The sequence below is a fragment of the Engraulis encrasicolus genome, chromosome 9 (assembly GCF_034702125.1).
Source record: "Engraulis encrasicolus isolate BLACKSEA-1 chromosome 9, IST_EnEncr_1.0, whole genome shotgun sequence".
Classification (NCBI taxonomy): Eukaryota; Metazoa; Chordata; class Actinopteri; order Clupeiformes; family Engraulidae; genus Engraulis; species Engraulis encrasicolus.
In genome coordinates, this window is record NC_085865.1 from 14,932,789 (window position 1) to 14,956,748 (window position 23,960).

Sequence of the window (23,960 nt, forward strand, 5' to 3'; positions counted from 1 at the left end):
GACTTGTGTTCAAACGGAGTCATTTTTAGATGCTCCAACATAAATAAACTATGCACAGCCATCCATACGAAACTCATCAATGTTATTAAAAAGGCAAATCCTTCAATATTTTGCGCTAATTTCCATGACACGTGGTGTGCTCAATATTCCTTTTTAGCCTAATATATATAACAAAGAACCACAGGCTCCAAAATGAACATCAACACAGAATTACACACTCTGCCCTGGAGGTAGAAAGCAATACGTACTAGTGATGGCTCTTCAAAAGAAACCAGTGTAAGTTTTCTTCAAGGATATTTTTTGGGGTTTTGCCTTTATTACAATATGACTGTGAGAGACAAGTGAGAGACAAGAGAAACACGAAAGTATTGGCAGAGATCTGGAAGTGTTGGGAACTGTAAGAAAGTAAGAAACGTAATTTCAATTCTTTGTATGACCAATGCATGTAAAGAAATTGACAATAAAACCGACTTGACTTGACTTGAACTGACTGAGACAGGACTTGAATCTGGGTCCCCATGGTCAATATTGCTCGCACTGCACTGCTCATTCTACAAAGGAGATGTCTGTGTCGTGTTGTCCCCACTGTCTTCCCTCAAGGTGTCAACGCCGGGTGGCAGTGGTTCTTGTTTGTGTCAACAGGTCCTGACAACGCAGTAGAGGCAGACAGCATATTTGGAATATTTCAGTAATGCCATCTCTAGGACACCTTGTGACCAGGTTTCTTAGCTGACACTTTTATGCAGAGCGACTTACAGATATTGTAAACCAGGTATTGCTTAAAGTCTCTGGAGCAGTGTGGGGCTAGGTGCCTTGCTCAAGGGCATTCAACCCTTCAATCAAAAGACAATTTACTGATATGGCAACAATATGGCAATGTATGAACTCCCTCTGTGACAATGTGTATAGGCTCATTCCATGCCAATTGAAGAAACCTCTGCGCATTTGCTTCTCAAAAAAATCTGACAATATTTCCAAGAGAGAGGATTGAAATCTCCTATAGGTTCAATTTTCTATATGCACTACCGTGTTGTCACAATGAGCTTTGCTCAATGTCATCTGTTACACTCCGTCATCGTAATGGGCCACCAGACAGAGAGTGGGCTTAACTGACACTGGAACAGCGTCTGAGGGCAAAGTACCATTGTCAGTGGTGTCAGTGGTGTCAGTGGTGGCAGCGGTGGCAGCGGTGGGAGCGGTGGCAGCGTTGTCAGCGGCGGCCTCGTCTCCTTCGGACGACTGCCGGTGGGTTTCGAGGCTGCAGGTGGTGTTGAGGACGGCAGAGGCCACCACATGGGGGCTGTTGGCTGTGCGCCGCTGCACCACCTGAAGGGTCTTGGTGGCCCATGAGTAGGCCTTGACGCTGGATCCCCTCTGAGGTGGGGCACACTTCAACATGGCCAGGAAACACCTGTAGAACTGAATCATAGATGGGCGGGGTGGGTAGAATATAGCTTACAGGAGATACAAACACACAGACACACTACCCATAAAAGAAAATAGGAACAATGACATTCAAGTTCACTTATGCCTCTTTTCTACTGCCGGTTTTCTGGTACGCCTACAGCTCCACACAGCACAACTCGGCCGCCACTTTTTGCTTTTTAGTTGGGCACGACACAGCCCAATCATAGAGCAAAAAGTGGCAGCCTTGTCGTGCTGTGTCGAGCTGTAGGCCTACCAGAAAACTGGCAGTGGAAAAGAGGAATAAGTATATCCTCTCATAGGGCAGCTCAAAGCCTGACACAGTTCTTCCACTTGAGAATGGCATTCTACGTACAGTACTTCTACAAGTCAGTTTCTTGATTTAGTACTTGTACTTTTACTCCACTCCTCCAGTTCATAGCTCTAAACTGTACCTCAACAGCAGATTGGCAGAATGGTTCAAAAGTGCGAGGATGAGAGGTGGGACTCTATCATGATCAGGCTAACTCATGGAGGAGGATGGGGGTGCAGGACATATACTTGCTCCTCAGACCAATTGCCAGTCAAGGATCAAACTAATTTGAATGTTGTGGGTAGACAAACATCATGTCAACCCACCCAACTTAAGTTAAATGAACTGAAGGTAATCATGTTCAATCAACAACTTTTCTTTTTATGTTAAATGTGATTTAATTGGGTGGAAATACGTAGCCAGGCCGTGCCATCCTTGTGACGCAACACCTTCAGCGTTGCTACTAGTCAGGTCAAGAGCAGTGCAAGTACTTTCTGAGCTCGCGAAAAATCGGGAACTCCTCCCACTTTTTTGGGAAGCAAACAACCATTAGCAAACCAAGGGAAATGCTGTTTGGGAAATGTTATTTGTTATGCTCTTGGTCAGACCAAGTCTTGAAGAGATTTGATCGAGTTGATGATAATCAGGCTAGGAAATATGTAGGGTCAAGACACAAGTTCAAGGAAAGGCAATGACGAACTGCATACCAATGAGCTTCATTTTAATTCATTTATTACAGTCAGACATTTCAAACCACCCAAAATTATGGCCCAAAATGTCACGCTGCAATAAATGGACTAAATGGGAGCGCATCTGTATGCAATTCATCATTACCATTACTGGAATGCAAAGCCTGACCTTTTTGTTGCCTGCCTTTTATTTCAAAATATCCACATACAGTACGCGTAACCAGCACCCAAATGACCCATACCGCACATGCAGCCTGTTGTCCATTGGCAGCTGAGTCAAAGTCCGGTCTGGGTCATACCCCAATTGGAGCGAAGGGGAGTAGAGTTGAGCATGACATGGGAGTGGATTTTCACTCCCGTCCCATCCCGGTCCCAGAAAAAAAATCCCATCCCGTCCCATCCCGGACTGGAGTAAAAGAAACAAATCCCATCCCGTCCACTCTTGAAAAGAATGTTTCCTAATCCTGCCCACTCCCACTCAAAATCAATCCCACTCCCATTTCATCAAAAACACGAGGCTTTTTTTTAATGAAAAAACAAACGAGCATTCCCGCTCTCGTTCATTTTTATTCAGGCTCCTGCCCGCTCCCATTCATCTTTATTCCCTTTCCTGCCCGCTCCCGTTCATCTTTGAATTTTGACTCCCATCCCGCGGGAATCCCGCAGGACTCGCTGGACCCACGGGAATTCCCGAAAAATGTCATCCTCTAGAGTAGAGTTGCCCTGCCAGGAGGACTCGAACGCCAGCCTTCTAGGTACTAAACTGGGGCTCTGACCGCTACACCAAAGACCCAGGCTTGTTGGCATGACAGTCAGAACACACCCACAACCCTAGTGATGGTCACTCCATCCCACTGCCTTCACCTTCGGGAAGCGCACCTGTGTGCTTCACACATTCATGGTGTCCCTCACACAACTACCCATCATGCTACTCCCATCCAGTGTGCCCGCTTATTTATGCTTCACCCATCAATGGGGTCTCTAACACTGGGGTCACCAATCCTGGAAATGCCTCACATGGAATTACGGCTCACACACAATACGCTTCCGATGGCCTCATGGTAAGCATCCAAATTCTGACACAATTTGTAGCGAAGGGGAGTAGAGTTGCTCTGCCAGGACAGGACTCGAACTCCGGCCTTCCAGGTACTAAACTGGGGCTCTGACTGCTACACCAAAGAGCCAGGCTCATTGGCGTGACAGGCTGAACACACCTATAACCCTAGTGATGATCACACCAATCATACATCATTTCTCTCTTTTGGGTCATATCCCAATCATACTTATTTCTGTCTTCCAGTCATTTACTGTTCCACTCATAAAATAAATAATTCCGTATTACTGGTACCTGGCATCCCTTGAGAAAATGTAGTGTACTTAGTATACTCTTCAGTTCCTTATGTATACTTATAGTCAACTACATTTACACAGGATATGCCGAGACATAAACAAGCATGTGTTGTTGTTTAGTCTGAGATTGTCTCCATGCGATGGTACAGCCAGAACGCAAAACTAAAGTTCAAGATAAATTACTTTGAGGGCAATTCACAAACAAGATTCCTGAAAAGATGTGCAGAAGGACATTGTGAAGTACTCACATTAGTTCAGAGTAACTACTCCCTCATACGAAACCATTGGGTGTGTTTACATGCACATCAAGAAACTGATAATTATTGGGTGGTTAAAGTTTTCTGATTATTAAAATGTTCATGTAAATAAGCAGAATAAACCAATAGAACAGTCACTGGATCTCAAACTTTTTGCATGATGTTTTGCATGTAAGCTTCTTTGCAACATTGCCATTTACAAACCCCAACTCCGGTGAAGTTGGGACGTTTGATAAACAGTGAATAAAATCAAAATCCTATCATTTTCAAAACATTCAATCTATTCATTAGATGGAGAATAGTGAAAAGACAACATATTAAGTGTTAAAACCTAGAAAAAATATTGTTTTGGGGCACATACTGTATGTACTCATTTCTAATTTGATAAATCCAACACGTCTCAAAAGAGTTGGGACGGGGACAATAAATGGCAGCAAATGTCGAGGAAGACTAAAAACAAAACAAAAGACAACACTGAACAGTTAAATACATTAACCGATGAGATGATTTTATATAAAAAACAGTGTTAATTCCTATCTTGGACATGAATTCACCAGCTTAAATGGTGGGTGTATTCCTTGTCATGTTTTGCAATGTTTTCCTTTCTGTAGTGCTTACAGTGTGACAGGTCTTGACCAAAAGCCCACCATTTTATCACCTGCTGGTCCTTATGATGGAGCCAAACTGTTAAAACATAGTAGAGAATGCAATTTGACCTTACTATGTGGCAGTAATCGAAGATCTCCCTTCAAAATATAATGCATGAGTGGTTTTTCATGCTGTTTAAAACCCATTTATACTATTCAGCACCGTATTTAACTCTACAGATGAGTGAGAACATCTTAACCAATGCACTACTGCACCCGCATGTTATCATGGAGGCTGACTTTTGAAGCTAGCACTAACACAAGTTGGATGGTCCATTTTCACTGTAGCACAGGATGTGCAATGCTCTATTATTGTCAAAAAGAATGGACTTCTACAACTTCTGCTGACTTCTGTAAGCAAAGGACAGTTTCCCATGTCTTCTGGGTCTATTTCAAGTGAGCTCAAGTGCTTAGGAGAATGTTACAACCCTGTATCATTTGCACGCATTAAGCATTCTTAATATGGTCAATATTCAATAGCTCTAGCGCTCCAGGAATTAGAGTGAGACTACAGCCAATATATATTTCATGATGTCATGAACCTATACAATGATTTTAATAACAAAAATATGTCTTATATACACTCAATCGTGGTAAATCAAAGGGAATTCAAAAATGTATGTAATAACTATGGTAATTATTCCCTTTGCATCTTTAATTCTGAGTGACTCAGCCTCTCTGTGATGATCTTATACCTGGACACCTATATTGTCCGTCAGTACAATTCATTTTGAAATGTTCTTCTTTGTTGTTTTATCTTATTTGGATGTTTACTAAATTTCACTTATCCCCGTCCCAACTCTTTTGAGACGTGTTGGATTTATCAAATTAGAAATGAGTACATATGTCCCCCAAAACAATATTTTTTCTCGGTTTTAACACTTAATATGTTGTCTTTTCACTATTCTCCATCTAATGAATAGATTGAATGTTTTGAAAATGATAGCATTTTGATTTTATTCACTGTTTACCAAATGTCCCAACTTCACCGGAGTTGGGGTTTGTAGGTGTTCTTAAAAACATTATTTGATCCTTATTTCTACTCCATGTTTCTTACATGTCGATCCTTATTTCTGAACTTTCTTAATAATTACATGATATTACATTTTAAAAGTATGTGCTTATGAAAACATCTTCTTCAATTAGTTAAATTACAAACAAACAAACAATTATGCATTGGTATGAGGATGAACAAGACTGTTATGTATTCATGGTCTGCCACCAAAATGTCATCCCTGGGGAGTATCCCAACCTGGGATCCGTTTCTCGATTCTTGTCGTTGCTAACCGTCTTAAGACTGTCTTAAGACCGTCTTACCATTCCCTTGGATTTGGTGGTGAGCGTCGCTGCCGACAGAGAGTTGAGTCGCTCTTACGAAGGACTTTGCTAACGACGATAGCAAAGACGCTTTCGAGAAACAGACCCCTGACTAAATAGTAATCCAGGTTAAGTTAACCTTGAGGTAGTGGTAAATCATCTAATAGAAGAGCCCTGAGTTCTTATTCTCTTCAATAAATGATAAAATACACCACTTCATGCAGGTTAAATTAGCTAGGTTCATCATTTGACCCATGTTCTTGGAATACTCCCCTATTCTTGTCTTCTCCATAAGAAGACAGTCTGAGAAGCATGGCATGTAGTCCTTGTTGGAAGATACTAGGATTCTCAGACAGGCAATGCAACCAACTATAATCTTCACAATATTAATTTATTCCTGTAGAATATCAATCCTATAACAGTTGGTATATTTAGGGATATCCTCTCATTTCATGGTTTCAAGGCCCGTGAAATGAGAAGGATGCCTGAATAGTCACCAACAACAACAACACACACAGGTGCACGCACACACACGCATGCACACGCATGCACACACACACACACACACACACACACACACACACACACACACACACACACACACACACACACACACACACACACACACACACACACACACACACACACACACACACACACACAGAGAGAAAAAAGACGAGGAAAGAGACACTCACAGTCCCTCTTCTGCTTGTCTTCCAATGAAATTGAAACTTGAATCTGTACAGCACTTTAAGTCTTCAACTCGCCTCAACTCACACTCTCCATGGTTACGGGCTGGGAGGAATTGAAGACTGAAAATGACATACAGGGAAGTAGGGTCTTCCTCGCGATGAGTCTAGATGCAGATTTTTTTTTGCTGACTAATACCAATGAAAAACACTGTGTCCATATATGCTGACATGCTATTAATTGTGGAACACTGTAAATAGATTCCAGTGGTTTAATTGAAAGACAAAATAATGAGAAGATAATAAGAAAACTGAGGAAATAAAGGGTTTGAAAAAGTAAAGGTTAGAGATACATTCAAGGCAAACAGCATGCACACACAGCATGCACACACTACATATTGGCTCCAAATCAATAAAGACACAAACATCAGTGGTCGATTCTAAGATTGGCCTGGAAAAGTACATCAGTATGGGGTACTTTGTACTTGTAGCTTTCATCATCCCTGGCCGACAATGTTATAAAAAGCAGTAAAATAAGTACAGTCCTGTACTGTATGCAGACGTAACATGATGAGGTAATAGGCCTATTTCAAAGGTGAACTGTGTAATATTTTTAGATTTTTTTTTTCAATAATTCATGCAGTTCACAAATGTTACCTTTTCCACAAATACTAAGCACCGCAATGACATTCCTAGTATTCATTATGACAATTGCACTTTTCATACATGAAAAAGTGGATCTTCTCCATGTCCACCATTTTGAATTTCTAGAAATAGACATTTTTAGCTACAAAACCTACACTACTTTTCTCATACTACACTGTAACAAATAGCTGTTTATTTACGGCAATTCTGCAACAGCATTCTACTGTTTTTCGAAAAAACAGACAACTACTGTGAAAATATTACTTTGAGTCACATATTGAGCATAAACAGTAAGTACTGCACAATAGCAGTATTCGCCGTTGTGGAAAAAACTAGAGATGCACCGGATCCTGATTTTTAGGATCCTGTCGGATACCAGATCCACTGAATAAGATCCTGCCGGATCCGGAACCGGATACCGGATCCTACAAAAGGGTTGAAACATATAGTCTACTCGCACACGTGGGCCCTTTTTATTACGTTGGCGCAAACTATTTTAGACTCATTGGCTTATTGCCACACTGCCTGCAATAGCCGCTTCCAAAGGGATTTCACTCCATGCAGTGATCGGGGTTGTGAAAGACTGAAAAGCCTAGGCTAGACATGCACCAGACCCTGATTTTTAGGTAACATGCCGGATACCGGATCCACTGCTTAAGATCCTGCCGGACCCGGATCCTGTGAAAAACTCTATTATCCTGACGGATCCGGAACCGGAACCGGATCCGGTGCATCTCTAGAAAATAACAAGTTATTTTAGGCAGCACCATTGAAACCCATTCATCCTCCACTTGTCCGTGATCACCATCAAACTTCAATACCACCTGAAGAACTGAAGTCATTCTGACTGGTTAAAGATTATCTGATACTATCAAGCATGATGAAACAATTTCTAAGGAAACTACAATACTTAAAAAGTGCTTGATGCAGCAAAGTGTGAGCAGCACATTTTGATAGTGATGAAAGTGTGAATGGCTGAAACATTTTAAGAACTTGTAACACTTGCAACAAGCAGCCCCATCTAAACCAATCTGCTAATCAGTGCCTGGCCTCACCTGAGTAGGGCTGTTATGCCATTATTCAATTACGGGCGTCACCTGCCAAGGGCCTGATGACTCTGGTCACATGGTACTCTTGCACCTGTATATAAATCTGGACTATCAACACTTCAGTTGCTTGCCTGCCTGCTGGCTGGCCTGCATGGCACAGCATAGCACTTGTTTGCCTACAAGCTTGCCTACAAGCTTGCTTACATGCTTGCACACTTTCCTCTTTGTGAAAGCTTGCTGTATGTGGCATCATTTGTGGCATTGTTGCATATAATGTGCCTGCTGCAAATTAGGCTTTGAGAGCTAGCTTGTAGTGCTGCTTGTTTGCTGTGCTACTTGGTGCAAAATAATTTTTTAAAGACTGACCAATGCTATATTCATCATTGGCTCATCAAGAGATACAATAAAAAGCCCACCTTGCACACTATCATTGTAACATAGCACTGCGTACTCTGAAATTTTATTCATGCCCACACTTTCAAAGGACCACCGCAAACCATTTTCTCAATACAGCATTGCGCCATAGTATCATGCTCAAGGCACTCCAGTCATGGTGAACGATGGGAGGGTGGGGTGGTAACATGGCCAGGGTACCACAGTTATGGAGAATGATGGGTGGGGTGGGAAGTTGCCATGGCCATATTCATGAATACAACTATGACCCAGTATTTGCCTGTCATCACACAGTACAATTCAACTTTTTAACTGAAATGTACTGTTATTTTTCTGTAGAGTACTGTTATTTAACAGTTCAATTGCTGCTGAAAAAATGTTATATACTGTGATACATTAAACAGCAATGAGCTTTATTTGATTTTTGGTGTGAAATAACAGTAGAATTACAGGTAAATATAATTGCCAGTAACTGCCGTTATTTTGCAGGGAAATTTTCTTAGAGTGTACTAAATGTTAGTTTGTTACAGTATTTAGTTAATATTGATGAGAAGATCACATTTGGCAATAGGTAGCACATTTTCAATTAGCAGCACAGTTGCAATACCTACTCTGGCCACCATCCTACACAGTGCACCTTAAAGATGCAAAGAAATGACACACAGCACCAATTCAGTTATATGTGAATCAAGGTTAGCGAATACTTTTGGTAATACAGTGTGAGTTCCCTCTTGAAGCATCCTACAGTCACCCTGCTCACTTGTTAGCCTATCTTGACTCTCTCCCATACCCGAGTTTGCTGCGAGGTCGTGGGGTCCAGACTGGGTCTGCACTCCGCAGGATGTGACCGCGGGTACACAGGACACCTAAGAGCCCAGACCCTAAATCAGTGTTTCCCAATAATTTTTTGCCTTGCGCATCCCTTTTTTGGTCATAACATGAAAAACCCCTCACTCTTGCTTTACTTCCCCTGGAAGAATGGGCTATAGGGCAAATTTACAAGGCCAAACTGTTGCCCAACTGCCAAGGACAGTCAGAACTAGTGGTGTCAACAATGATCGATTTGGCGATGCAATCCAATGCGGGGCATGGACGATCCAGAATCGATCCGGCAAGTTCCAGAATCGATCTGGCAAGTTCCAGAATCGATCCGGCAATTTTGTTAAGCTTCAATTACTTCCATGGATATTTCAGGAGCAAATGAATGTTAAATTAAATAAAAACATTTCAAAACATTGCAAAACTGATACAGACTGATACAGAAAACAGCCAATAAATTGTTGCTCGGTATCTGACTACTTGTATTGTCTCGTCATGACTGATTAAACATTTGCTTTGCTTTCAGTAGAAATGTAATGCATTGTAGAATTGAATCGGATCGGATCACATAGAATCGCATCAAATCGAATCGCTACCTCCCGAATCGTGATCGAATCGGATCGTGAGGGCAGTGCCAATCCACACCACTAGTCAGAACACCTTCAATTATAACATTAAGTACTGTCCATCATTAGATTTTACTGCATGAAAGGGGGAAAGGATGGATTTCCTGCCTGTTTTCAATCAGGCCTAAGTCCCAATTCTTGGGCGTAGGGCCCAGGTATAGGAGGGGCTATACTGTATTTGCATAGAAAACAAAGACATTCGGTCCTGACACTGTCTATCATTCATTTTGTTTTTAAAAAACAAGTAATAGTTCGTGAATAACTAATCACTCACCTGATTATTCATAAAAATATAAATGACAGGGTTGATGACGGTGCTGAACTTGGCCAATATAGAGGGGACAATGCTGGCCTCTGGTGTCACCAGCCTGGCTGGTCCGAACGCTGCCACCAGAGCTGTCACGCCATAGGGCAGCCAGCACAGCAGGTAGGCCATCACCATGACGATCACCATCGCCAACACACGCTGCTCACGCTTACAACTCACGGCCGTGTTGATGTGGCTCACCTGCAGAAACATGCAGAGCAGGCATGAAGAGAAGGAGAGGAGAGACAGACATGTGACAAAATGAGGAAGTAACAAAAAAAGGGGTGCACCTTGCATCAATGTCTTTAACCCCTTAAGATGCGGCTTTATACATTTGTTGTTACCAGTATGGTAATGACCAAGTCGTGGTGCATTACTTAAGGGCCTGCGTTGTGTCATAGTATTGTAGTGATATGGTAGTTACATTTCAGTGACCATTACAGCGTGCCACTGGAGGTACGGCGCGCATTAAGGGGCTACAGACACTTGATGCAAGGAGCCCCCTTCCCCCTTTTTTGTTAGGCCTACATTTTGAATTATAATTTGGGCCAGCACCCTGAAAGTAATTACACTGCAATGCACACTGTGTGAAGCCTGCTCTTTGCTACAAATTGACAGAAAATTACAAAAAAAAATGTCAAGGGTCCTGTTTGTACATTGTGAAGATTATCATTCATCCAGGTCATGTTATAGAAAGACCAACCAAAAGAGTTTAGATGTGAGCAGCTGCATTGCACTGCATACACCACATTGGAGCTTTGCCCTTGGGATGGAATGATGCGGTAATAAAAGGGTGTACAATGCAAGTCATTCTGAAGTGGACAAAAACCTGCTGGAGAGGAAGCGTATTCTGCAGCTGAAAGGGAGCAGGCTTCCTGCCATCTCTCCTGGCTATCTATCATGATCTGCTGCAGTAGTCACAGTGCATGTATTGAGAGGATAAACTTTTTTGTAAAACTCACTTGTTTACCACCACACATGCTTCACACCATCTAAAGCAAAATTGTTTATCTTGGCCTCAAGAGATGAACAGACCAAGGATATGGATCACTGGAACCATGTTGTGTGATCTGAAGAGACCAAGATAAACAAATATACTTCAGATGGTGTCAAGCATGTGTGGTGGTAAACGTGTGAGTTTTACAAAAAAGTGTATCCTATCAAAAGCCTAGCATGGTAGTGGGACTGACATGGTTTGGGGATGCATGGGTGCTGTCAACATTGGTAATCTGAAATACACCTAAAAGAAACAAGCATGTCAACATGCACTGTGACTACTGAAGCAGATCATGATATTCTCCATAGGATTGCATTCAAATCTCACACCAATCTATTTAAGCCAGATGCAGACTCAAAATGTAAAAGTTCAATGCAAAGAAAGGTTGAAACGCACACTGATGACCTCCCTTTTCATCCCTTTTTCATTTCGTTTCATTTCGAGACGATTCGAGCAAACACAGCCCCTTCTCTACCGGATTTTCATCTGGGGTGTACTCACTTTTGTGAGTACATGTTCAAACATTAATGGCTGTATTTTGTTTTTTTTCTGAGTGAACAAGAATTTTAAGCGGTTAAATATGTTGTTCAAAGGTCACTAATCATTGCGTCAAAGTGACAGTTCTGTAATGCTTTCCAATGAAAAGATATACTCCCAATCTGCAAAAACTGTGAGGGGTGTATTCACTTTCGTGATATACTGTAGAAACCATTTAAATTATCTAAAATTGACCGATTATGAGCAAGAATGAGTGCCCAAAGCATAATCTTACTGTATGTAGGCCTAGCCCTGCAAAAATTGTTATGACAATGTATCGCAATACTTATTTTCACAATATACTGCATTGATTCATAACAAGGTATCGCACTACTTATTTTCATGATATACTGCATCGATATTTCTGTTGTGATGGAAGCTCTCTCCCAGATGCTAAAATGCTTTAATAAAATGAAATGACTTATGAATGCTACAACTGACAAAGAAGCTGTATTTTTACACATCTACTGAAGTAAATATCGCAATGCATCGCAATAGAATGCATGAATCGAAATACGCCGTGATAGAACTGCATCGTGGAATGTGTATCGTAATGCGTATTGAATTGTGAACCCTTTGCCAATACCCACCCCTATCTTGTGCACACTAGACACACTCTTATGGAAATGCAAAATGTGCCAGCAGGGGTGTAGGCAGAAATAATAAAACAGGTGGGCCCAGAAAAAATCGAACGGGCCCAACCCGAAAGCGTGTAGGTAGATATTATGAAACCGTGCTCAAAAATGATACTTTGAAATTGAAATCATAGAAATCACAGAAGATGAACCAGACTTTCGACAAAATGATTAATAATCGCTCAGTGCTATGCCATTAATTATAGTTCAATGAGGCAAAAGTTGACTGTCCAGTGTGAATGGGGAGGGCCTGGATGTCAAGTGGGCGGGCCCAGGCCCACCCAGGCCCACCCCTTGCTACGCCTATGTGTGCCAGTTGGGACCCACCTGCCGGAGGGCTTGCAGGACCCTCCCATAGCAATAGACAATGACCACAAAGGGGAGGACGAGACAGAAAAGAAACAGGCAGACGATGTAGGACACGTTGTTGGCCGTCTTGGTGGTCCAGTCCACCGAGCAAGTGGTGCCAGGACCCTCTGGGCCATAGCGACTCCAGCCCAGGAGGGGCGCCACTGCCCAAGCCAGGGAGTAGCTCCAGGAGAACACGATGGCTGCCGCTATCTTCCGATAGTCGGAGGTGTCCGCCTGCATGGTGCCCGTCATGGTGCAGTAGCGCTCGTAAGAGAGCACAGCCAGCGAGATCAGAGACACGATACCTGGACAGAATGGAGAGGAGGGTGAAAAGAGTGAGTTAATTCAGTGTTTCCCAACCAGGGGTATGTGTACCAAAAAGGTTGAATCCCATTTCACCCCTTTGCCCTATGCCTTTCCCCTTCCCCTCCATTTTGCACGTTCATGTGAAGGGCTAGGGCCGTCCCAATTCACGTTTAGACTAGGGGTGGGTATTGGCAACAATCTCATATAATATAGGGCTACAGTACACATCCCAATACAGGGGTCACGGTACGATACGTATTGCGATACATGTGTGTCCCGTTACATGGTCTTCAAGGCAATATATATCCCAATATTTTAGGCTGAAGGGGTGTCTCAATTCGTAGGGGTTGTGTTTCAAGCCCTACACCTTACTACTCCGTTTGAAGGGATGAGGGGCAAGGGGAAGGCGTAGGGCTAGGGGTAGAAATTAGAAATAGGATTCGGCCTTATTTTGAAATGAGCACAATGCAGGGGGGTATGGGGAAAAAAATTTCAATGTGCTCACTCCCAAGCATCTGTCATTGAGCTCGTAACTGTCTTCACAACTCTCTCTCTCTCTCTCTCTCTCTCTCTCTCTCTCTCTCTCTCTCTCTCTCTCTCTCTCTCTCCCTCTGCCTGATCTGTCTGGTTCTGTCTCTCTCTCTCTCTCTCTCTCTCTCTCTCTCTCTCTCTCTCTCTCCCTCTCTGTCTCTCTGTCTCTCTCTCTCTCTCTCTCTCTCTCCCTCTGCTTGCACTGTCTGGTTCTGTCTCTCTATCTCTCTCTCCATCTGCCTGCACTGTCTGGTTCTCTCTCTCTCTCTCTCTCTCTCTCTGATAACGAGCACTAATTACTTACAATCACCTGCCACTCTACTCTCTTGCCCGGTCTCTATCTGATTGTTCCCACTTCTCTCTGCTCATTCCCTCTCGTTAACCACCCAGCTGTATTGCACTCCCCTCTTGAGTCACATGTATTCATGGGTTCACGTGTTTATAAACACGATGTTGTGAGGAGGTGGAAGACACTGGTAGCCAACCATGTGAGCTAATTTATTTTACCGACAGCGGTTTCCAGCAATCAGAGGTTGAGTTGTGCGCAGCTAGTGTAGCGCAGCCAGGAGAAAACAAAAATTTAGAACCCATGTATATCTAGTCCTGTCTTCCACCTTACCCTTGTCGGATCGTCTGCAAACCCTGCTCTCTGTACCGTGTTTGTCTGCGTTCTTGGCCTTCTGTGCTTCTGTCTGTTATATGTTCTCTATTCCTGTTCCTGCCCCGCTGCTGCTTTGTTCCTGCTCCGTTCCTCAACCTGAATCCTAACCTGACCTGCTTGACTTCTCGTAATTAACCTGGACCCAACTGACACTCTGCTCTCCAACTCCGGTAACCCGACCAGCTCTCTCTCATTGACTTATTCTGCCAGCTCCTTTCTGTGTCGCAGCCTGCTCTGTGTGTGTGTGTGTGTGTGTGTGTGTGTGTGTGTGTGTGTGTGTGTGTGTGTGTGTGTGTGTGTGTGTGTGTGTGTGTGTGTGTGTGTGTGTGTGTGTGTGTGTGTGTGTCAGGACTTCCTGCTCTTTGGCGAGCCGCCCCAGACCCTCCACCATTATTAATCAAGCACAGCTTCAACAAGGGCTCTGAAGTAACAATCACAGCAGTTTGGTGAAGTGTCACATTTGTGTATCTGCCAGGGCTCAAGCCCTGACCTCAAGCCCTGGCCCAATTTAACCCCTGCTGTAGCCAATACACTGAAAAATTGCTGCTTTGGATAAAAGTGTCAGCTTAGTATAATGCAATGCAATGTAATATGATTTCACTAGAGAGAGAGAGAGAGAGAGAGAGAGAGAGAGAGAGAGAGAGAGAGATATATATATATATATATATATATATATATAGAGAGAGAGAGAGAGAGAGAGATTGATTGATTGATTGATTGATTGATTCCCCATTTGAACTCACAGCCCTCTGTGCATACGTGCGTGCCTTGCGATGAATGATCGTTGGCTTGATGACAAGGTAACTAAAGTGAGATCTGTAAATAATGACTTGGCCTCCTAGGGCTGGCCTGATTGAGGCCAATCAGAGGACATCAGCTGCTGATGGAAGTAGAAGAAGTGCCAATGTGCACCATCAAGCACTGTCCAAATGCTGATATGCTCCATCAAGCGCTGTCCAAATACTGATGTGCACCATCAAGCACTGTCCACATAATGATATAGCCTCTCCCTCTGCTTTTAGGCTGATTGTATGTGTACTTAGGTAATTAAACAATGAGGTAGCACTTCATTGCTGGCAAATACAAAGTCTGACCACAGACTGTTAAATAATGATGTGCATCCTTTTACTGCGTGCCCACTGCCCAAACAATTCTTGCTGCTACTAAATAACATATTTTAAGACATTAGAGACTGCTTGCAAATCAGAAGTAGCTTATGTGAAAAAACGCATGCCCAACCACTTTCAAAAAATGAAAATAAAGCAATTTTAGGGGATGACCAGCTGTTCACTTCAGTATCATCGGACTTGAAGAGGACACACTGAAGTCAATGCGTATCCTCATTTCAGATGAGCCACTTGGTAAAGTTTCTACAACGTGACAGTGACTTTTTATCTTGACATTCCAAATGGCATTGGATATGCCCGTGCAGGACAGACCATAATCATCAGTAATACCGATGTGTGCATGCAAATGAGAAAACGAGACAGTGGACAACTCAAATCTATTAGAACATCACGCTGTTAAAATAGAGATGTTTGTACTCACCAAGACATGCATTCACAAAGCCGTACCACACACATCCTTTGTGTCCGATGAGCCACCGACCTTGCGTGCTTGCTGCGAAGCTAAGAGGAGTTCCCAAGACGCACACCAGCAGATCACTGACTGAGATACTCAGGAGTAGACAGTTGATGGGAGAACGCAACATTTTGTAGCGACAGAACAGAACTAGGACGAGCAAGTTATTGAGGAATCCAAATGTTCCAATAAATCCTAGGCATACTGCAACAATTAGATGCCCGTTTTTGCTCAGAGTACGCTGTGTCGAGGTCCCTGTCAACTGACCATCGCCGCTGGCGCACCACGCGCCACCAAACGCCGCGCAACTCAGGCTCACGTTTGATACAATCATATCGGTCTGTTGTTCTTTTCCATGAGTTGTCAATTGTCCATCAAAGAAAAGAATTGTATCTACTATCTACCTATAAGCTGTCAGAAAGCACTTCTTAGCCATCAGTTCTGGCAGTCCAACGAGATTTAGGCTACGAAAAAAAAACCGTTACGCAAGGAGAAAAGTTGGAAAAGTAAAATTGGACAGGACAGTTGCAGTACAGTTCGGCTATCACGTCATATGGCAGAATTATTCTGTCAGAGACCATGGTATGGATCTCTCCAAACATCGTGAATGGTTTACGGAGGGGAGTCTGAGTTTATATCACCTCACGTCTGACGTGTTTGCTCTTGGGAGATCCCTGGTGTACACATCTTTGTGTTGTTTCATTTTGTTCACCTCTTACGCATTTAATTTCAGTTCACACAACATGGTTCCACGAGTATTCGGCTTCATTAGCACACCATGTACTTACAGTGTTGCATGAATACACTAATTACATTAAATACACTAAATGCATGCTTGTTCCTCCCCCCCCCACACACACACACACTTTATTTTATTCATTCATCCATCCATTTCAGTTGTGAAATACATGTAGGTCCGTAATGAAAACAGTGAGTGATTTACCTCATTTGCACATGGGGTCATCTTTCCTGGGATCCCTGGTATGCCGATCACAGCTGAGTCAGGTGCACCTCCAATTAGCTCATGGCAAGACATCCCACTTTTTACAGTATGTTTAGCAAAGGGGAGAGCAAAGATCCAAAGCCTTCTGGTGTACCAAAGTAGGGCTTTGACCATTACAACACAGGCTCATTGGCGTCACAGTCAAGAGCACACCCACAACCTTGATGATGGTCACAATCTACTTCTACTGATAATTTAATGTTGGCTATTTTGTTTATTGCTAGTAGAACGTTTCATGAAACTCAGGCCTTCTGAAATGTTGACTTGGAGGTTGAAATAAGCCGCAAAATCCACAGTGAGAGAACCAAAGACAGAGAACGGAAAGAAGAAGAGGGAATGTAAGAGGTGAAGAGAATCCCTTTTCTACTTGGGAGAAGGTGGCTTAAGAACCTGAAGAAGAGGGAATGTAAGAGGTGAAGAGAATCCCTTTTCTACTTGGGAGAAGGTGGCTTAGTGCTCTGCCTAGGTCTGGGACTTGGTTTGGGCTGCAAATACATGACTTTGTCTCTATGACACATTAGCATCCATTTAAATTGACCATTAAAGGCATCTGTCTCAATTTACTGCAGAGGCAGAGGATGTCCCTTATAGGGGAACAGATAATGCAGGGGGACATACGTAGAGGACTAAGAGAACATACACAAATGTAATGGTCTAAACAAGCATGGATCATTGTGTCCACATTTGATGCAATATTGCCATGATCGTTTTAAGACACTAACTACCTTTATTTTGAACAACACATCCAGTGAAGAATATCCCCATCACATTTTGGAACACAAAATCACACATATAGCAATACCAATTGAAGGGGGGGTTATGTTTTATTCCTAGCCTGGTGTATTTTTCTTTTCTTTTCCTTTCTTTTCTTTTCTTTTCTTTTCTTTTCAGGGCCACGAAGTGCTAGGGGATGAAGTGAAGTGAAAAGAGAGGCACTCACTGAACAGCACCCTGGGGATGGTACACACAAAACTGTTACCATTTCCTCCGTAAGGACTGACGTGTAGTCAGGTCTAATGGTTGGCTCTTATGAACAGGGCCGGTTCTAGTCAATTTGGTGCCCTTGGAGGGAACCCCCTCTTCTTTATGTGCATTTAGAAATTGACATCTCTAAACATAGCGTCGTACATCTGATCATACACAGCCAATCTAGTGTCCATGAATGGTCATTATCTTTAAAAAAAAAAAAAAAAAGTATTTTTTGCTGCTTTTTGGGCTTTATTATACAGGACAGTGTGAGAGTAGACAGGAAATGATTGGGAGAGAGAGATGGGGCAGGGTCGGGAAATGACCCCGGCCGGACTCGAACCGGGGTCCCCATGGGCAATGTAAGCCCAAATGTGGGGGGCTTAGCGCGAATGGTCATTATCAATGTAAAGTGTAAAGTATATTTTTGCTTGACATTCTAATTCTGTGGGACTGCTGGGGATTTCTGGTGCCCCCAAGACATTTGGCGCCCTGGGCGAGTGCCTTGTCTGCCTATGCCTAGTGCCGGCCCTGCATAAGAAAGGGGTGAGAAGGATGGGGGAGGAAGAAGAGAGGGAGGGTGGGAAGTCAGGGAGGTGTGAGGAGTGTGAATGGAAACACGCTGCTGAGCAAGTTTCTGGTTCACCTTGTGCCACAATGATTCATTTCTGGACATCAAAGACGATTTTAATAGACATTTTAACATCTAATGTACAGTAATATTTATATGCAAATTAATTTGTGCCATCTTTTCATCTCTTGTTAATGGAGGTTAGGTAGATATAGAGAGAAATTTTCAGCAAGGAGGGCAAATGACTCTGCTCAAAGTTATCTCCCAATGTGAAAGCAAGGCCTTGTTTTTTTAACCTCTCATTGAAGTTACTAGGCTGACATCGCTTTGAACTCAGGTCACCGGCATATCTTAAGAAGAGCCATCTGCAGCTCTGCTTGTGCTATGCACACATACAGAGAGAGCGAGAGAGCGAGAGAGAGAGAGAGAGAGAGAGAGAGAGCCCTATCCCTATCTGAACTCACAGCCCTCCGTTTCATGCCGATATTAAAGGAGGTGAAAATGTCATTACTGAATGCCCAGTTTTATACAATGCTGGTCAGGGATTAACAAGGTCCACAGACCTACGTTGTGTTTAAAACGCTCCAATAAGCAAACTGGTTTCTGATGTGAACTGACAGATGGACAAACCAAGACTGGTAGTCTGCCACACAGTGCATTTCCCTGGTGGGCATACTGTCTTCGGGGGCTAATGCACTTGTGTATTTTGACTAGAGGGGCTGACCCATTGTTAATTCTTCAGTATGGACTTGAAAGTGATATGACGGGCCGGTGTAAGCCTAAAATGCCCGGGTCGGCTTTTGATCTCAGTGCAGCCCTGGGACCAACTAAATGTTGTGGAGAGTAGCTGCATGCAACAAGAAAAAGACTGACAGGCACATGCAAGAAACTGGTACAGGATGGGTTGTCTTATACGCATAGAGCACACTAAACGATACACCCAAAAGTCAAGATTGTACTACCCCATTGTCTAACCATTTTAATGGATGAAGGCCATGTATTGTGTTTTTATCTGTAGGCCTATATCTTATTTTTACCTCCGCCAAGGCGGTTATGTGATCATCTGAGATTGTTCTTTATTTGTGTATTATGTTCGTGTGTGTGTGATACTGTCCATCAGAGGGCGGAAGTGCCCTCTCTTGAGCACATTGAATTGTATAAAATGCGCTACACAAATAAAATGGCCTTGCCTATGTTTTTTCATGTCTGCTTGTTTAGAAAGAAAATTGGGAGCATTTTAGACTAATTGACACACTTATACCACTTCACATGCCAAGACATAACCTGTTCAAACATTGATTCTTGAGAACGTGACTAAAACAGGTTTTAATTTTGAGAGAAAAAAGTTGTTCAAATCCAAAATGTACAGGTAGGCTATATTTTATGGACGAAGGTCTTCTGTGAAACACTGTATCAGATCAACCTCCCCATATTTTATTTTCTTAAAATAGGATATTGCTTGTTTTTGTCAACCTTGTCAGACAAAATTAGAGTTCAAAAAAACTTTTTGTATTAAAGTGGAGAATTATTTTAGTAATTCAACATAATTGTAGATACATATTGTAAGCATATTCTTAAAAAATGTCAAAACACGTAAAATTCCATCAAAAAAAAGTTTTTTGTCACCTCTGTCAGTTGTCACTACCATCAGCTTTTTTGTCTGATGGTGGTGACAAAAAAGCCCCCAAATGGGTCTCAGTGGAGGCCAGAGTATAATTTTGGATTACTTATCTGTCTTATGTCAAATATGGAACAAGCTGACCAGCTATGGAACAAATCTGATGGTGGTGATGACAGAGGTGACAAAAAACTGCTCTTTTATACAATATGCATAGTTTGTTCAGATTAGCCATTTTGTTTTCCCTCTGTGTTTACGTCCTACTTCATACCTCTTCTCAAAAAGTATTAATTAACATTAATCTCAAGTTTAGTCAGGGTTTATTGTCAGGGCTTTGAACCGGTTCAAGGAACGAAAACGAAAACCAGGAACTTTTTGTATTTTAGAGGGAACAGAAACGAAACCGGAAACGTTATTATTTTTTATGTTCTGGAACGGAAACACTTATTTAAAAATAATGGTAACCGGTTAATACCGGTTAATACCGTTCCTCAAACTAAAAAAAAAAGTAATTATTTTCCTGTGCACGTTACCATGACGGCTGAGGTTCACGTCCTGTGTGACATCAGACATTCTCTGACTGAATGGAGAGAGAGCTGTGGATTACAAAGTCTCCACTCCACATCTTAAATAAGAGAAACCACTGTCATACAAAAGGGCAGAGTTTCCATTGCATCATTGTAAGATATTGCAGAGAAGCGCGTGTAAAGCGCACCGAGAATGTTCAACATTATTGGGGCATCCATGGCCGCTTCAAATATGCACAAACTCACAATGTCCATCATAGCGCTCCCCGTGACCCAAGTCAGCATGGAGCGCGCATTTTCATCATTGAGGTTTATTCTCCACTTAGGTCGTCCCTGAATGACAAAATTCTGGAGGATATTCTTTTCATCTGCTTGAATAAACAGTTTGGAAGTAGGCTGACTCATTTGCACTTCCGTCTTTCTTGGTTAATTACCATCTGTTAGGCCTATGGGGAGTAATCAGCTGACAGGAACGAAATTAACCGTTCCGGGAACAATATTTTTTTGTTCTAACCGGTTCGGGAACGTCAATTTATTGGTGGAACTCATAACCGGAAACGTTATAATTCCGATTCTGTTCGGAACGGAACGTTTGGAAAAAAATAACGGTTCAAAGCCCTGGTTTATTGTCAGTTTCTTCAAATGCACAGGTCAGGATTGTACAGGTAGCTGTTAATACCTGCTGGGCATTGCTGCCTGTCGCACCTCCTCCGGTGCCCATGGGTCAGTGAGAGAAAATAAGACTTACAAACATCTTCATTGTATAAATTACTAGACAAACATAGGGAATACACATTCACATTCATCATGCATGCACAGGAGGTGCCTTCCTCAACCACCTTCGCAGGTAGCTGTAGCCCTACGCCAGAAGCAGATGTCGTCAGGTGGTGTCCAGCCATCTCTGCGGTGTTTCGGCCCTGAACCACAACACCGCCAACTCCAGCTAGTGGGCCAACAGTGAGTGGCCAGGCTCACTGCCCATCTGCCTCTGGCGTACAGCTCACACCAACAATACATACGTTTCATACTCAAACCCTCTGTGTTTACCCTTTCAAACCCTCTGTGTTTACGTCCTACTTCATACCTCTTCTCAAAAAGTATTAATTAACATTAATCTCAAGTCAAGTCAGGGTTTATTGTCAGTTTCTTCAAATGCACAGGTCTAATAATACTATTATACAACAGTAACCGTGTTGACAGGTTATGGTTGAGACAGTAGCAGTGGCCAAAATAATAAACTTATGTCTAATTTCCACTGCTGGTTTTCTAGCCCTACAGCTCGACACAGAGCGACTCAGCATCCATTTTTTGCTTTTCGAATGAGCTTTGTAATGCCTCTTCGAGAAGCAAAAAGTGGCGGTTGAGTCGCGCTTTGTTGAGCTGTAGGCCTACCAGAAAACCTCCAGTGGAAAAGAGGCATTACAGGTGAAGTATGCAGTAGAGCTTAAGGTTTGAAAAGGGTCCTCAGTAATGACAATGACTTTATACATGCCTGAATTTATTGGCTTTCAAAAATATCTGATGGTGGTGATGAATTTGTGGGGCACATTTTGAGCATTCAGAAAATAATAGTAGGCCTACATATTCTGTATATGTTCTTACACGTATTAATATATTATTCAAGTGACTTTTTTATTATTATTTTTAGTCATTTGATATGATGTCTGTTAGGGCTGCACGATTATGGAAAAAATCATAATCACGATTATTTTGGTCAAAATCATAATCACGATTATTAATCACGATTATTGATTTTTGCAGATTTTTTTGAAAATGATAAGATGAAGTATAACCAAGAATGAATTACATACGGGATGAGCAAAATAAAATGAATTGTAATAATTATGTAAAGGCAATAGCATGAAACTTAAGTGGACAGATTTCAGGCCAGAAACACCAGCCTGTCAGTATGTTCTGGGTTCAAGGACGCTCTCAAAAGTAGGTCTCTATTGCCACGATTAAATCACGATTAAAATCATGAGTTCGATTTCACTATGTTATCACGATTTTGATTATTTTTCGATTAATTGTGCAGCCCTAATGTCTGTGATGATGTTGTTACAGGGTGTAGGCAGGTTTAGAGCAATGAAAAATAATAAAATTACACTTAAATCTTTCAAACAACTGCACACTTGTGTAACATACTCCTGGATGTATTACGTTCATGAAAATGTAATTAAGCTTCAACAGAATTACCATTTTCATAGCTGTGACATATTTTGACAAACTTTGAAGAATCACTGCAAAGACAGTCAAGCCCAGTTAAGTTCTCTCTTGTTCCCTCCCGACTGACTGTAAAGTGCCAGGGGGCCACAGCTTTAAAGACATCGATCCTTTACGGTTCACTTACAGGTCAGAGCACTTTTGTCTTCTTAGGTCTCACTGCTGTTGTGTCCATGCGGCTACTGAAACTCTGTAGCTTGTTACTGGGAGTATGACCCACTTTTGGCAATCCATGAGTGTATGTTTTTTTTTTAAACTGTGTTGTGATGTTTTTATGTGATATGGATTCCCCTGGGTTTGGAATGACGAACTGAATTGAATATACGAACCAGCCATCCTATTTTGATGAAATAAACCCCAAAAGAGCGCAGTCTAGCACACAATATGTCTAAACACCCTGAAAAACACATTTTTCTTCAAGAGATTATCTACTGTACAGTAGCTATACAGTATACACCAACCAAAATAATTGCCATTTGTGGTTTGAACTATTCTCCTTTTCTATTTAGTTCGGATTGTACAGTCAGCAGTGATCAAAGAGGTCAACTTCCACATGCCTCCTGATTTTAGGATATACAGTACTGTAAGCCAATGTCATTCTGAAGTTTTTAAGTAAACAAGTCACGAAAGACTTAACCTAGAGATAAATATTTGAATTATACACAAACTTTGTCTCTAGCCTGAAGGTAACCTCAGAGTCCACCCCTGCTTATCAGGAGACCATAATAAAGCCTTATGCTTATCAAAACTGTCAGGGCTGTCGCTAGGCATACGTAAGCAGAGCAAACAGAGCAAGCAGAGCGCTTATGGCCTCCTCCACTTTGCCCCTAAAATTGGGGGCTGCCAGACTCCTTGCCACTCCTCTTAACCTTCATGAAGCTTGTGGTCGCACACTTCATAAGAGTTCTTCTATTCTCTTCATAAAATGGGGCCCTAAGCAAAGTTGGG

General features: G+C 42.3%; 1 protein-coding gene across 1 annotated transcript; it reads right to left on the bottom strand.

Moving 5' to 3' along the window:
- Positions 1 to 292: 292 nt before the first annotated feature.
- tmtopsb (teleost multiple tissue opsin b) lies at positions 293 to 16,438 on the bottom strand. Its single transcript, XM_063206084.1, has 5 exons — positions 16,072 to 16,438; positions 13,002 to 13,330; positions 10,473 to 10,706; positions 1,143 to 1,419; positions 293 to 645 (listed from the first exon to the last, which is right to left on the bottom strand). The coding sequence occupies exons 1-5, from the start codon at positions 16,436 to 16,438 to the stop codon at positions 596 to 598; spliced, it is 1,257 nt and encodes a 418-aa protein (XP_063062154.1). The 3' UTR covers positions 293 to 595.
- Between the last annotated feature and the right edge of the window lie 7,522 nt (positions 16,439 to 23,960).